At 38.7% G+C, this 17,355-nt stretch overlaps 2 protein-coding genes across 4 annotated transcripts in view; one reads left to right on the top strand and one right to left on the bottom strand.

Moving 5' to 3' along the window:
• slc1a7a (solute carrier family 1 member 7a) overlaps nt 1-15,442 on the bottom strand; it is a 29,678-nt gene extending 14,236 nt beyond the window's left edge. Inside the window, exons 1-3 of the mRNA XM_058066566.2 lie at nt 14,833-15,442; nt 10,786-10,865; nt 3,441-3,656 (exon numbers count right to left, since the gene is read on the bottom strand). Coding sequence (XP_057922549.2) covers nt 3,441-3,656; nt 10,786-10,865; nt 14,833-14,973 — 437 coding nt within the window. The 5' untranslated portion in view covers nt 14,974-15,442. The remainder of the gene's footprint in view (nt 1-3,440; nt 3,657-10,785; nt 10,866-14,832) is intronic.
• Nucleotides 1-17,355, top strand: part of LOC131125231 (protein shisa-like-2A) — a 28,277-nt gene that overhangs the window by 3,335 nt on the left and 7,587 nt on the right. The gene's annotated exons all lie outside the window — the stretch shown is intronic.

Below are 17,355 nucleotides of genomic sequence, written 5' to 3'. Positions count from 1 at the left end.
ATCTGTGTGGAGTTTGCATGTTCTCCCCGTGCATGCGTGGGTTTTCTCCGGGTACTCCGGTTTCCTCCCACATTCCAAAAACATGCTAGGTTAATTGGCGACTCCAAATTGTCCATAGGTATGAATGTGAGTGTGAATGGTTGTTTGTCTATATGTGCCCTGTGATTGGCTGGCTCGCCTGAAGACAGCTGGGATAGACTCCCATCTTGAAAAGTTTATTTTTTCAATGTGGCCCTAATACTGAGTTGTAAAATAAAAAAAAATAATAATCATCTGAGATTTTGAGAATAAAGTTGTAAATGTACCGCTTTTTTCCCCCCTATATATTTACAACTTTAATCTCAAAATCTCAGATTATTTTTTTTTATGGTACATTAATAATGATAATTTTCCACCTGAAATGTCAAGAAAAAAAATCAATTCTGTCTGATCTGAGCCTGAAAAACTCGTGTACGCTTTTGTGACCTTGAGGCTTGAATGCTGTAATTCGTCACTCAAAGCTTTCTCAAGCAAGTCTTGCAATCAGATATATTTCAGAAGGGTGACAAAAGCGGTGGTTCACAACTAGAATTGACTCAATCACGTCACGAGTAGAGCAAACCTCAACAAGCGTCAGCCTATTTTTGCATCCGAGATGCCGCAAATCAAGCTAATGTGCTATTTGATCCTTGCGGCATTAATAAATGCAAGAATCCCCTAATTTATGCACACTGTGCTCATTAAGCATATTTATTACACACTCGTACAAACACACTGGGCCAATGCATGATACTCCACTACAAATATAGCATGGCTGCATAATAGATGAGGGCTTTAAAGAAGCTTTGCAAGATAAATCCAAAGCACAGCTGTGCTCTTCTACAACAAACGCAAACATGTCCACACTGACAGCCTGTGAGCGTCACCACTGCTACATAATCGGCAGCGGAATTGTATATAGGCTTGGCGCATACGTTAATTTAAAGTCAAAATCACTACAAAAATGTCAAACTTTAATCTTATTATGGATGCGCATTGTTGTACAAGATTTGTTATTAAAATTGCTGTTATATTCAAATATAATAAAGTTCTATATTCATGTGGTGTCCTTCAGCCCACTGACCCGCTATCCCACTGACACACTCAACGTGGTGATGTCACTGACCAGCTGAACAAAGTTCACCTCACACACACACACACACACACACACACACCGTGCTGGGCTTGAGCAGTTCTAATTAGCTTAGCACGTCAACTCGCAGGCACTCAACATCTCAAGGATTTCCTCCTTCGCCAAGTATTCCCCTTCACTTGACTCCACAACAAACCTTGATGTCTTTCTTAAGTAAAAATGGAGGAATTTACTGATCAATACAGGATAGAAACCAGAGACGAGGCTGTGGTAAATCTCTCCACTCCTTTTAGGTGCATAGCTAAGCCCGTCACAATAACACATTTTGCTGGTCGATAATTGTGCTATTAATTATCGACCAATATTTGTCAATTTTGACCTTTTAAAGTAAAAATAAAACTCAAATATCATTAATATTAGCCACGAATCGTAGCACATCACCATGTCACACACCCATGGTGTCAAAAGAACTACACACATACAGCAACACAATAAAAACTGACAATACACTACAAATGTATAATGCAGAATATTATAACCACGTGCTTTACAGCTGTTTTAACAAAAACTGTATAGCAAAGCACTCTGGGAAACAGAGTATTCGGCTTACAAACTATCGCCTTTGTGCATTCATTCATAGTCATATCTCCGTTACGTCATGTTATTTGGATGAGACAATAAAAGCTGCAGGAAGTAAAGTTAAAAAAAAAAGTAAAGTAAAAAAAAATGGAGGAATTTCCTGATCCATACAGGATAGAAACCAGAGACGAGGCTGCAGTAAATCTCTCCTCTCCTTTTAAGCACAATGTGTTATTGTGTCACAATAACACATTTTGCTCGTTGATAATTGTGCTGTTAATTATCGACCAATATTCGTCAATTTTGATTTTTTAAAGCAAAAATAAAACCCAATTATCATTAATATTAGCCACGAATCGTAGCGCATCACCATGTCACACACTCCTGGTGTCAAAAGAACTACACACATACAGCAACACAATAAAAACAGACAATACACTACAAATGTATAATGCAGAATATTATAACCAACTACTATGTGAGCTCTAACCACGTGCTTTACAGCCGTTTTAACAAAAGCTGTATAGCAAAGTACTCTGGGAAACAGGGAGTATTCGGCATACAAACTGTCGTCTTTGTGCATTCATTCATAGTCACGTCTGCTTGCTAACTGATAGCACTTGTGTAGCTCTGCTACGTCATGTTATTTTGATGAGACAATAGAAGCTGCAGGACGTAAAGTAAAAACAAACAACACCATGAATATATTATGTCTTATTTTTGCTTATTCTGGCCACTATATTGGGTAATACAAGTATAAATGTGGCTATAGGGGTGTTATGTTATGTCTATTGGGCTCTAATGTTAAAAAACTTGTCATTAGCAGGTCATAAACAGGCTTCAAGCTCTTTGATTTACAGTAAAGTCTTGTTATATCGATATCGGTTATAACGAATTACTGCTTATTACAATACTATTTTCATTTCCCTGCAAATTTCTAGTCTTTTATGATATAATTAGCTCTGTTAGTACGATACCCGGTTATTATGATAATCCGGTTACTACGATGCCCTTTTCATCTCCCGCCAGCCAATTTGGTCTGCTTATATCGATACAAAAGGCATGTCTTTGGCCAGCTATGTGGGGTGGGTTGAGCATGACCTGTGAACCAAGAAGTGCGGGAATCGGTGTGTGTGCTGCACTCTGGTGGTGGAAGTGTGAAAAATAAAGTTGACTGGAAGCAGCCGTTCGCCGTGTTCTTTTTTGGTATTGAAATCCTTAAGCAAAGATTGATTTGAAAACTGTTGATTTCTGTTAATACTTGGGTTGTTTATATTGTTTATTTTTCTATATTGTGTATTTTGTACTGCTTAACTGACTCTGTACTCTTGCTGCTGTGCAATACAAATTTCCCCACTGAGGGACGAATAAAGGCATATCTTAATCTTAATCTTGATTTAAGCTGCTCGACATTGTTCTATACTATAGAACAATGTCGAGTGCATTATTGCCCACTTGTAATGCAGTTCGGCGCAGGATCGGATATATCGACAGTCCGGTTATATCGATATTTTTTCCGACTCCCGACAATATCGATATAACAAGACTTTACTGTATATATGTGGACTCCTACTTTGCGGAAATTCACTTATCAGGGTCACGTCTGGAATCAATTAAGCTCATTAAAGGAATTGTGTAGAGAATTGTGTAGCTTCATTTTCCACTCCTGATACATCTGAGCGCTAAACGGAGTACAAAACATACAACAGTTGAGTCGGAGATAGCTAGTCTTCTTTTGCTACTCTCTCACCGAATGAGATCCAGCAGAGCGTCAGCAGAGCTGGTCATTGGCTTCTTGCTCTCGTCGGAGTCCTCCTTCTGAGCGGCTCCACCGGGGTGGATGATGTACACCATGACGATGCCCACCACCACAGCCACGAAGGTGGTCCAGAGGTAGTAGGAGATGGTCATGATGCCCAGGCGACTGGAACATTTGGCATCCAGAGCAGCCAGACCGGACATCAGACTAAAAGATGCAAAGAAAGACGGCAGGGAAAAGATAATCAGAGAACACAAAAAAACTGCAATAATTTCCAGTAGAATAGTAATGTTTGATAGTTTCCGATCTAATAGTAAAATATCGGAGATACTTTTGTGTCTTAACTGATTTTTTTCCCCCACAAAAATCCCATATTTTATTTATAACAATGCAATTAAACAGTAGGAGTATTTGATTAGATTCAGGTCTGTCAATGACAAGGGTGTCCAAAGTGCGGCATGGGGGCCATTTGCGGCCCAAAGTTTGTTTTATATCAGCCCATTAAATGAAACAAAAATGGGAAAAATTTAGCAAAAAGGCAAAATGTAAAGAGAAGAATCTGATATGTTGATACCAGAAGTGGAAGAAGACTAATAATAAAAATTTGCAAGTCTAAGTCAGGTCAAGACAAGACAAGTCGAGTCAAGTCCCAAGTCATAGACTTTAATTTTTCGAGTCCTGACAATTCATAAGCATTGTATAGTATTTTAAAATGCCATTTAACAATGTAACCAAAGACTAGATACTCACACACACATACCGTAAATCTCCGTCTATCCATTCGCATGCATACGTACATAACGCAGACAACTGTGAATCCATTCACATACAAATAATGTCAACATCTGTTATTCTATTCGCATAAACATATCATATAATCATCGGTCTATCCACGCACACACAATGTAAACATCTGTCTGTCCATTCATGTACACACATTATGTGTGATATACACACGTAATGGAACAAATGATCCACCATTTACATACTACAATAATATCAAATATGTAAGTCCATTCACACATCGTCAACATCTGTCCTATTTTCTTACATATTTAAAGCAATCGTCTTTATCTATCCATGTACACAAAATGTAAACACCAACGTGTCAATTCACACACAATGTACAAAAATATGTTTGTCCATTCACATACACAGACACAATGTAAATATGTACGTATGTCCATTCACATCACTTATTGAAAATGTGTGTCAAATCACATACACACACACAATATATATATGTTTGTCAATTCACACACACAATTTACTGTAAACACGTGTGTCCATTCACATACACACATAATGTAAACCTGTTTATCTATTCACATACATAAAATACATAGTAGATAATGTAAACATCTGTCTGTACGTTCATCCACACACTTGTCAATTCACATGCACGCACATGCATTTATACACATAACGTTAACATCTGTATGTTATTTAATAATGTATCTACAGTATTTTTAATCTTTTTTAATTAATTAAATTTATAATTAATTAATCTAAATAATTAAACAAAATTAATAATTAATTAATTACATTTTTAAAAAATTAATAGTATTGTTATTTCTTTGACATATGACGTGATGTCATTCTGCAATTTTTTAACAAAATAAATAACTTCCTCCACGCACTTGTCAATTCACATTCACGCATATGCATTTATACACATAACGTTAACATCTGTATGTTATTTAATAATTGACAGTATTTTTAATCTTTTTTAATTAATTAAATTAATAATTAATCTAAATAATTAAACAAAATTAATAATGAATTAATTAAAATTTTAAATAATTAAACAAAATGAATAATGAATTAATTAAAATTTTAAAAATTCATAGTATTGTTATTTCTTTGACATATGACGTGATGTCAGTCTGCAATTTTTTAACAAAATAAATAACTCGGGATCTCAAACAAACACAAAAGACAGCTACTCATTTCTGTCATGTTGAAAAGTGTAGCACCCAACTTGGTACAAGAGAACTTGTGAAGCTAAAATTTTGCAGGTACAAGTAGGGTACAGCCGAGTACATTTTAGTCAGGTTTGGTCACCGTCCTACAAATAGAACAAATAGAACGCCGCCACTCCAATGAGAACATGCAGTACCACCATTAACAGGAGAAAATGGTGTTATCTATACTTGCTGAAAATAACAGTGATTATCTAATAGTAGCCTTGGTCTGCATGTTTATGGGTTGATGTCTGCTTTTTTTTTTGATGTGATAGCACATCAGCCATGTTATTGCAATGTGCCGTGGCAAGACGACTGACCCATTATCGCCGCAAATTTCCTACACAGGCATGAAATGAAAATCAATACAAAGTAGCACACTTAAATTCACATCAAAGACAGAGCTGTACAGTTGAATATGAGTAAAATGACCATATATTGATTACCAAAATACAAAGGACACTATTAAGCCTGGCAATGAGATACTCCAATAATACTCAAGGTTTAGTATGCCGCCTCTGTATGAATGTTACAAAACACTATCTCTAACCAAACTTCAAACTCAGGTCTCATAAAAAAAATGACGGTTATTAGTTGGGATGGACTCACCCATAACCATATTCCTAACCGTTATTTCCGGTATTACAATTTCAGAAATAAGAGCAGGTTTTAATCCGAAAATCCCACCGAGGGGACTCTATTTTGGTCTACGAGCAAAATGTTGACGTGATTAGAATTACAATGCAATATAATACGACTAAACCGATGCACAAGAGACCGGTTCTTCTCTGGGCACAGATTCGACCCGCAAAACAACAAAATCAGATCATAAGTAAAAAGTCAAGCTGAGGTCGATTGGTGGCTTTGCTAAACATCAATCTCCTGGAAAAGAACACACACACTGTTTTTCGACTGTTCAGATGTTTCCGTACATGACAGGACTGATTGTTTTGTACTCGGAAGCCAAAACAAATAATGAAATCAATCCTAAACCACAATGGATTTACATAGCCTGATCCAGATATTGAAAGACACCATAAGACCATAATAAAATAGTCACTCTCACTGGGATACCGACTGATTGGATGGCTGTATCTTCCAGCACGCAACTTGTGCTCCCTGCTGAGCTGGTAAATTCAACATAGTTCTCCGGTAAAGAGCATCTAGCTGAGTCCTCCTTGTGATGATGAGAGCCAGTATCCGCTAATCGACCAACCTATCTGTTTATTGTCAGCATTTCAGTATACATGTGAAGGGCATGATTTTTTTCACTTGTCCAAATCCACAGGAAATGCAGCAGGATACCGGGTAGCTAACATTACCTCTCGGCATGGGGGGACTGTGTCACTATGTCAGAAAAGTAGTTCTTTCGCTCCTACAATAACAATGCCGCCGTAGCTTGTTTTTTTTTTTTTTTTTTGGAGAGGTCTTTGTCGTCATAATAGATAGGTCCCATTTCAAGCATTGTTAGCTGCTTCATGCCAAATGTTTTTCTCACTTTAGAATGCACAGAAAAGGGAAAGACATGTGTTTTTGTGTTGTTTTGTGTGTTCTTCCTTTTTTAGTTGGGAGCTGATATTTTCTTGAAATGTACATATGTGCTATTACCTATTACTAAAGTACTGCAATCGAACATAATATTCTGTGCTTTAAAAGACCAGTCAAAACTGTCTATAATGGCTGGTAATGAGGAGTTGTTCTTTGAAAAATGGCTGGGATTGAATATGATTGATTATTGATTATAGCGATTAACTCTTCAAGCTCATTATTTATTTTGACCAATTTTTCAAAATGTCATTTGACAAAATGGAAGTGCGTGTTCGAGGTGAGATTACAGTGGTTTGCCTCCTTTCCTGCGCACAAGAGTGTGTAGCTGTGCCGCAAGATCTGGAAGCATATGGGGCTTACGCTCCCTCCTGCACCTTTGCTGAGCAAGAGCATTACAGTAATCCTTTGCTCATAAAGAAGAAGGCAAAGCACTGTTGAAGGAGGGTTATGATTTCTGGCAACTTCTGGTTTGACCTCCAGCAACTCAGATGACAGGTTTATTCATGCAAAGATCACGTACAATGGTGACTTGGTTAACATCATTGATCTGTATCAGAAGATACTACTCAAACCAAAACAGACTCTAACCAAAGCATCCCGACCAGATGTCAACACAACCTCATCTGGCTCCTCTTAATACGGAGGAGCAGTAAAATGTGCAGGTCTTGCACCTTTGGTACGGTTCATTTTGCTTAGCCCATTTGTTCTGTGTCTGTTTACAACTCTGGTACAAACAAATGGCGCCTGTGGACCCATACAATAAGAGTATTGCAAGCTTTCGTCTTGGCCGCATAATCCAAGATGGCGGCGTAAACAAACCGGATATTTTAGATGCTTTACAAGCCAACATAAGCCAAGGCAAAAATTTGGGATGTTAACCAAAAAACATATTAACAACGCTAACCAAGGTACCACTGTATTTGCTGTATTGTATTACAAAGCAACATCTTTATTAACTACACTAAATCACATGTGAATCACAAACATGACGCCTGGATTGCTTCTGTGTTTAATGTAAATTTCACTTAATTTTGTACTCCTATTCATGACACAGGAATAGATTACACGAGTCCCGATCTCTGTTGAGCAGTCCAGTATGCCCTGCACATTTAAAGGCAATGAGAGGTGTTCGTTTGATTGGTTGAGATGGTATTGTTCCTCCCTCTTTTCCACTTGTGCCGGTGGGAGGGACGGAGGTGTGGGTGCGCCGATAAAAAAATTCACAAAAAATTCTTTGGCGCAGCGTATTTTTTTGGCATAGCGGATACGCAAATAAAAATGAAAAACAATTAGCACCTAACACTCAAAATTACAAGTACACCTGAACACCTCACAGTGCATAATATCACACATCAGTAAGTTTGAATGGCGTTCCAATGAATCCATGCCCGGTACTTGACACTAAACAGTGTTTTTGACTTGAAAGGACTTGAAAATTTCAATCTATGACTTCAGACTTGACTTGACGTAACTTACCGGCACTTTGCCGTCTCATCGAGAAACCTGACTCGACTTGAGTCTTGAGTCCAAACACAGACTTTCTCCCACCTCTGATATTTACAGTGGAAAGAAAGCCTGATCTAACCCTGCGTTTTGTTCAAGGTACCTAATCCTCAGTCAAAGAATCACTCACCAGAGATGAGTAAAAGTAATCCCTCTTTCCTTTCAGCTGAGTGGGAAGAATTGCTGACTCTGTGTGGTGTAATCAATCCCTCTGTTAAGAATATCCTCGTGCTTGAACACATAATGTCCACCAATTTGTTTCATTAATATGAGTGCTCGGATTCCCAGTCAAGTTTGGTACGTTTCCCGTTCCTTTAGCAAGATTTAAACATGTCATTCAGCAAGTGTAGTGTAATTCTCATTAGTTATGCATGCAAAATATAATTATGTGTATTTAAGTTCTTCTCAGAAATGTCAGAAAGGAACAGCTTGTTTACTAATACATAGTTTGCCGACTCTTTACCATCTTCTTGCTCGTCCATTGTTCTTTTATTTACTAAGTGTAATACAATAAATAAATTGCTCCTATGATTCTGCCCCTCATTTGTTGATGCAAGGGAAGGAAAGCATTTGTGGAGGGACCATTGATTCTGCATGACGCGTCCATGGGATAATCTGGTTTCCTCTTTGGCTGGTGCGCAGATGGCGTTGGGAGAGGAAAAAAAAAATGGGGACAGACAGGCTATAGGGCCAGGTCAGATATTTCACCCCCAGATAAGCCCTACTGAACCATGCGTTGTGTCAACCAGTCGATCTGTGCACCACTAACTCGACACACTCTGCAGTATCCAGTAATAGAAATAGACTACTGAGATATACGGAAGCTGTTTGCCAGTGAGATTATCTCTATCTCCCGTCCTGCATGTATTATTTAAGATTAGCTCTCATTAATGTCTCTTGCTCTCACGTGCCTTAAGTTTGACGTGAATGAATTGAAGACAAAAAAAAAAGCGCTGACATAGAGAGAGACAGACAGCGGGAGGGAGGATGGATTAACTTCTCATCCAGACTTTACTGGTGCATAAATTGTAAGTAGCTTATTGCACAAAGCACCCTGCATGTAACCGGTGTGTTTGCCTCATTCGTTTTTGGTTTTTTTGGTTTTTTTTTTTTTTTTTGCATTGGACATCACTGACCTCATGCAGGCAACTAAGAGCTTTGGGCCTAAAATAGCCAAAGGCTACGTTCACACAGTAGGGTACGATTTTGGATTAATATTTGCAATAAGAGTGACAGTGGTGCATTCAAGAATTTCACTGCTTGAGGAAAAAATATTGTCAGTGAAGCATAAATTGTGTTTTTTTTTTAACTGTGCTACATGTATGCTGTGCATTTTACTTTTATTCTCACATATTTCAAAATTCATTCATTTTCTAACACTTATCCTCACGAGGGTCACAAATGTGCTGGAGCCTATCCCAGCTGTCTTCGGGTGAGAGGCGAGGTACACCCTGGACTGGTCGCCAGCCAATCACAGGGCACATATAGACAAACAACCATTCACACTCACATTCATACCTATGGACAATTTGGAGTCGCCAATTAACCTAGCATGTACAAGGAGAACATGCAAACTCCACATAGAGATAGCCGAGGCTGGGATTGAACTTGGGTCTCCGAGCTGTGAGGTCTGCGCTAACCACTCGACCACCGTACAGCACTATTTCAAAATTAGCACAGTGAATTCTATTTTTCTGCAGAAAAAATGACCCATTTTCAAGGAGGGAAAAAATACCGTAATTTCCAGTGTCGAAAACAGCTACATATTTTTCACGCTTTGAACCCTGCAGCTTGTACAATGAAACGGCTAATTACAGTTCCCATGATGCTTAGAGTGCATCTTCAAAAATTAGCGACGTGGACGAGTGAAGTGGAAACTAATATCACCTTTACGTTTATACACATCTTTATTAAGTATGATCAAGTGTATAATTATTACAGCTACTGTTCGGACAGCCAAACTTCCACTATCACCAACAGGTTTCAAAATACTGGACTTATGTGTGATGAAAAGCTTTAGCTCAAGCTAAATGGCTAATGGCCCGAAAAGTGTCAAAAGTGACACAAAAAGCAACATTGAAATACAGAGAGAGAGAGGCTGACAAAGTGTGTGATGAAGGAATTATGAGGCTCTTCAATTGTGATGCTGAAGAAGTAGAATTTGTGGTTTTAGTTCCCAGAAGGAGGGGTACAACGGCAATGAACGACTTTTATGGTTCAACTAGTCATATTACATGCACTGGAAAATGGTATTTATTTAATAAAAAGTGAAAAAAATCTTTCTGTGTAGAAATTCTGTGTAGATGTGTTGTTGCTCCTACCTGGAAACGACAAGTGGCAATATGAGCATTTTCAACATCCTCATAAGCAGCTCTCCAGGAAATTGAAAATATTTCACCTCCTGCAAGAAAAACACGGTAACTGTAAAATCATGAAGCTATTTACACATCGCATTAAGCTGTGGTATTCACATAGCATGACACTCCATAGTCACACCAAGGTAAACAAATAAGACAGTTACAGTGTTATAGGAGTAAAACAGGATAAATGGACTCAAAAGTGATTGTTTCAAGACAACGTAGTATGTACCGTGGAACTTCGCTTATGGATATCATAAATACGAAATGTGTTCCGACCAAAGCCAAAAGACTATTTTTTATAGTTTTGCAATTATAGTTTTACATGTAGAAAAAAAATTAGATGTGACACATGAAAGGGAGATGGACACAGACAAAAATAACCCAAAATCGAGCCAAAGAAAGTTGCAATTGCTGCATTTCATAAAGAAGGATGAGACAAGAATTCAAGAAATAACTCATAGCAAAACATTAAGGTGGTGTCTGTGTCAATGCATGTAAAACTATGATTGTAAAACTATAAAAAAATGTGTTTTGTGTTAACAATTTGGAGACTTGTGGTGTAACTGTGTTAATTAACAAAGAACTACAGAGTCACTGATGACATCATAGGTGTGTGACAGAGCTGATTGCTGGCTATTGTTTATATGTATAAGCAAACTAAGGATGAAAATACATTGTTTTTTTTTGTTTTTTTTTGCACAAGATGGCAGAAGTGCATTTTATAAGAACTCTGCCTGCATATTTCCCATTGCAGCAACCAGGAAGTGACAAGGCATCTCGCTGTGTGAAATATTAACGTATAATATTCTGTGTGCCTTGAAAAATCAATCAAAATCATTACAAATAGCTGCAATTTAATATTTTGTACGCTTACTGGAAAATGTATGCGAGGAAAGACGATGCAAAATTATAGCGTACATTTTGGGCTTAAACCAAAAAACACGCTAATTGTTGGCATTTCAGAGAAACTATTGGAAAATTGCAACACTTGTAATGATACAAACATTTCCAGGAAGGCAGCTACTATATGAATGCAAATTGGATAACAACTTGCAGGGTTTCCTTCGGTTCCTTTTTCTCAAACCATGCTATTATGGTAAGAATTATATATTATGATCAGTTATTGTAATTATTATAGTGGACGACTGCAGTGACAAAACAATAAGGAATAAAACTGATTAAAACATAACTAGAGCATCCATTTGTGCAACATAATGAGCGAGCACTAAAAAGCTTTTAGGGTCAAAGGCTGTGTGTGTATGTGTGTGTGTGTGTGTGTGTGTGTGTGTGTAAAACATTCAGTAAGCATGGAGTGTATTCACAAGGCCGGTGAATGGCCGCATACTCTGTGCCATGTAGTCTATGCTGGAAGGTCAAATATAGCCATCAAAGGCATGTTATATATCATGCGTGTTTTCCATGACAAAACCTACATAAACAAATTAATTGACAGTGCAGCTATACCAGGCATGTTTAAGTTCTCATGCAACCATCATTAAAAGTTCTCTCTCTCGACTTCGAAAAAAAAAGAGTAAGCCAATAGGGAGCACTGGTGATAGTAGCAATTATGCATTTTTTCACTATGTTGTCACAGCGACCTTCATTAATTCACTCCATGTAACCGTTTTATATATCTGTTATATATCGCTGGTCGGATCCAGGCATGTTTTCAAGGATTCTTAAACATTGCATTATAAGACCATTTTTGGCATTTGTTTTTTTTTTTTTTTTAGAAATACTGTAAATTCAATTAATCTGCCTTGGTGTTATTTTTTAAATTCAATAGTGTTTCTCACCTTAAAAAATAACTGCAAAATAACTCCAAAAAAGCCAAAAAAAAAATTTACACATTTTTTTAATTTAAGAAATGACTCATGGCAAAACATGAAGGTGGTGATCCTTTCATTTGTTATATAATATATGCATTTTGAATTTTTAATGCATGTAAAACTATAATTGTATAGCTATAAAGACATGTTTTGTGTTAACATTTTTAAGACTTGTGGCATAACTGTGTTAGTCAGCAAAGAACTACACAGTCAAACGTTGATGACATCATAGACGGAATATGAGTTGATTTCTGGTTCCTGTATCCATGTATTAGCAAGCTAATAGGCTTTCAGCAAGGATGTTTCGTGATGAAATACATTCAAAACATTGACGTGTAAATTACTGAACACAAATTAGAAGATGTACGCAAACCGAGTCAAAATTTTGGCATGCTAACCAAAGTACCATTATAATTGTAAAATACCGTACAGGTGTCTTTTTTGTTGCCACTATTAACTCATTTGCTAGCAAAGATGTATTTATGTATATATATATAAATCTTTTTAAAAATATTTATATATAAGGTCAGGCAAAATGATCTGACACATTTGCAGGTTAAATAAAAGGCAAATAAAGTGAAGTAACAAAAAGTGTTTTTATTTTTTAAAAGTACATATAATGCCATTTTGCTTTGTTTCTTTATAACGCCATTGTATTTTGTTTCTTTTTCAGTTGCTGCCAAGGATTGGACTGGTGAGTGATCGCGCTTTCATTGTGGAAACGTTTATCAAAACAAACAAATCTGTAACTGCAACACAACGAGTGTTCCGTTTACACTTCAATCTTAGTAGACATGATCCCGTACCAGATCGAAACACCATCTTGTTATGGGTTACCGACTTCAGAGCTACTGGATCTGCATTGAAACGAAATTCAACCGGTTGACCTTGCACCGCCAGAACTGATTTAATTTTCAAAAATGATTTTTTTTTCATTTTTTTACTTTATTTTCCTTTTATTTAACCTACCAATGTGTCAGATCATTTTGCCTGACCCTGTGTGTATATATATATATATCGTATTTTCCGGACTATAAGTCACACTTTTTTTTTATAGGTTGGCTGTTCCTGCGACTTATACTCCAGAGCGACTTATAAATGAATAAACTGTTTATCTTACATAAACACTGGACACCTTTTCTGTTCATGTTTATTTTTTGTGTAGCTGAATAACCATTGTGTTAGCATATCTTACACCTATTCAACCTGTTAGCTATTCTTTTATTGTTAGAACTTTCCTTCCAAGAGGACGTAATGTCTGTTTTGGTCAAGTAGTTTGGAAAATAAATTACCCGCAAAAATTGCGACTTATATTCCAGTGTGACTTATGTATGTTTTTTTGTATCGAATTATGCATTCTTGGCATTGTGCGACTTATACTCCGGAGTGACTTATAGTCCAGAAAATACAGTATATATACCGTATATATGTACATCTTTGATTTTGTTTACGCACAAGAAAAAAAAAAGAAGTGATGATGAAAGAGCACAATGGAAGACATCATGTTTGGTGCAGTCTTAAGCTGTAAAAATGGCAGGAGTGCATTTGCTAAGAACTCGGCATGACTCTTTTTCCATGTATTAAAAAAAGATGCAAGAGCGTGGAGGAGTGTAGCGTGCAAAAGAAATTTTAACGCATAAACAGTTCAGTTCAATATGACAATTGACAGAAACAAACAAATGTTTTAGTGTCCAATCGTTGTCCAATTTGGTGTGTTCCGTGTTTATAAATAAAGAAATAATATTCTACATCCCTTCAAAGATCATAACAGGAATACGCACATAAGTCATGCCTCAATTCATTCAGTGTTGCGTGAATTATATAAGTCAACATGACGGTATGTTCTTGACCTGATGTCTCTGTGAGTGATTGACCACTAATCTCTTCACCGTGAATCTCTATCCATAGATGAGTCCCTCAGCAGCTGTAGGCAATCTGAGAGGCTCATGGGAATGAACGTTCAAACGTCGAGATTGTTATGATTTATTTTACCACAGAATTGGTTTGTCATCACAATTCATTTGCATACTTGCATGTACTTGCTTTTTATTGTGTGGTACGTGAAAATCATCATCAGTGGAATCTGATAGAAACAGGTGGGGTGGGGTACTTGAAAGGGACGTGTGGGTTACTGGTGACGGGGGTTTCACAGTAAACAGGAAGCACTGAACCGACTGACCTGTTCGGAGAGTTGCTTGCCTCTGAGGAAGAAGCCAAGCAGGCAGCCAATTACCACAGCAAGCACAGACAAAATCAGCAGACCGTTCTGCTTGCAGACGTTCTTCACCCGCCCCCACACTTCATCCAGAGCCACTGCCATCCTCCACCAAGATCCTCCTTAAAGCTGCTTGGTGCTTGGTTCCTGAATGTGATTTGGTAAACCCTCCTCAGACGGAAAAAAAAAAAAAAACAACCCAAAAACCCCACTAAAGTAGACCCCCCGCCCTTACTGTGGATTATTCAGCCATATAAAGTTTCGAGTGCAACCACCTGTGCACTTAGAAGGCCTGGTTGCACCACAGTTTAAATCAGGCCTGCATAGAAGCTGCTTGGACCAAACAAAATCGAAGAAAAAAAAAAAAAAAAAAAGTGGAGTTTTGTTAATTGGAACGGGTGGTAAATAAGACAAATCTGCCCCCCCAACCCCCCCAAGAAAACAAACTATACACTTCCGCAGTTTCTTAACCGAGCTGCTTCCAAGGTTATTCCACATGCAGACTGACAGCATCACACAGACAACCTCCTGATCGCCGTCAATCACCTCCCTCCCCTGTCTCACTGCCTCACCCCCGCCCTTACACTCTTCCTGGTGACCAACAGGGGGGGCCCTGCAACAGCTGGTGCTATTGTTAATACTGCGATCCTATTAGGCCCGAGCTGCACGGCTCCCATCTAAGGCTGGATTACAGGGCTCTCTGAACAATTGGACAGCGGATTGTTCAAGACCACAAACCAAAAATGAAATGCACAAGTTTTTTTTTTTTTTGGTGTGTTTTATAAGCTTTGAAATTGTTTTGATGTGTCACATCAAAGTATTTGACTGAACTAGCACAGCTTTAAGGTCGCTGTACTACATGTTATAGTGGACTCCTGCACAAATGTTGATGTCTTACTCATATTGGTCCGTTTACAGAGGTTCATTCATTAATTCATTCCTTATCTACCGCTTTTCCTCACAAGGGGTGCTGGAGCCTATTCCAGCTGTCTTCGGGCAAGAGGTGGGGTAGCTAGCTCATATATAGCTCACTAGAAGGCACAGAAAAGCGAAAGGTTCATCCATTCATTTTCTACCGCTTATCCTCACAAGGGTCGCTGGGGTGCTGGAGCCTATCCCAGCTGTCTTCGGGCGAGAGGTGGGGTACCTAGCTCATATATAGCTCTCTAGAAGGCACAGAAAAGTGAAAGGTTCATTCATTCATTTTCTACCGCTTATCCTCACAAGGGTTGCGGGGGTGCTGGACCCTATCCCAGCTGTCTTCGGGCGAGAGGTGGGCTAGCTAGCTCATATATACCTCTCTGGAAAGCACAGAAAAGTGAAAGGTTCATTCATTCATTTTCTACCGCTTATCCTCACAAGGGTCACTGGGGTGCTGGAGCCTATCCCAGCTGTCTTCAGGCGAGAGGCGGGGTAGCTAGCTCATATACAGCTCTCTAGAAGGCACAGAAAAGTAAAAGGTTCAACCATTCATTTTCTACCGCTTATCCTTAAAAGGGTCGATGTGGTGCTGGAGCCTATCCCAGCTGTCTTCAGGCGAGAGGCAGGGTAGCTAGCTCATATACAGCTCTCTAGAAGGCACAGAAAAGTGAAAGGTTCATTCATTCATTTTCTACTGCTTATCCTCACAAGGGTCGAGGGGGTGCTGGAGCCTATCCCAGCTGTCTTCGGGCGAGAGGTGGGCTAGCTAGCTCATATATAGCTCTCTAGAAAGCACAGAAATGTGAAAGGTTCATTCATTCATTTTCTACCGCTTATCCTCATAAGGGTTGATGCGGTGCTGGAGCCTATCCCAGCTGTCTTCAGGCGAGAGGCGGGGTAGCTAGCTCATATACAGCTCTCTAGAAGGCACAGAAAAGTAAAAGGTTCAACTATTCATTTTCTACCGCTTATCCTTAAAAGGGTCGATGTGGTGCTGGAGCCTATCCCAGCTGTCTTCAGGCGAGAGGCGGGGTAGCTAGCTCATATACAGCTCTCTAGAAGGCACAGAAAAGTAAAAGGTTCATCCATTCATTTTCTACCGCTTAACCTCATAAGGGTCGATGCGGTGCTGGAGCCTATACCAGCTGTCTTCGGGCGAGAGGTGGGCTAGCTAGCTCATATATAGCTCTCTATAAAGCACAGAAAAGTGAAAGGTTCATTCATTCATTTTCTACCGCTTAGCCTCATAAGGGTCACTGGGGTGCTGGAGCCTATCCCAGCTGTCTTCGGGCAAGAGGTGGGGTAGCTAGCTCATATATAGCTCTCTATAAAGTACAGAAAAGCGAAAGGTTCATCCATTCATTTTCTACCGCTTATCCCCACGAGGGTCGCTGGGGTGCTGGAACCTATCCCAGCTGTCTTCGGGCAAGAGGTGGGGTAGCTAGCTCATATATAGCTCTCTGGAAGGCACAGAAAAGTGAAAGGTTCATCCATTCCTTTTCTAACGCTTATCCTCACAAAGGTCGCTGGGGTGCTGGAGCCTATCCCAGCTGTCTTCGGGCAAGA

Source organism: Doryrhamphus excisus, linkage group LG6, assembly GCF_037039965.1.
Source record: "Doryrhamphus excisus strain RoL-2023G ecotype Guam linkage group LG6, RoL_Dexc_Guam_v1.1, whole genome shotgun sequence".
NCBI lineage: Eukaryota > Metazoa > Chordata > Actinopteri > Syngnathiformes > Syngnathidae > Doryrhamphus > Doryrhamphus excisus.
Note: the sequence above shows the minus strand (reverse complement) of the source record. Positions and strands in the feature narration are given on the sequence as shown.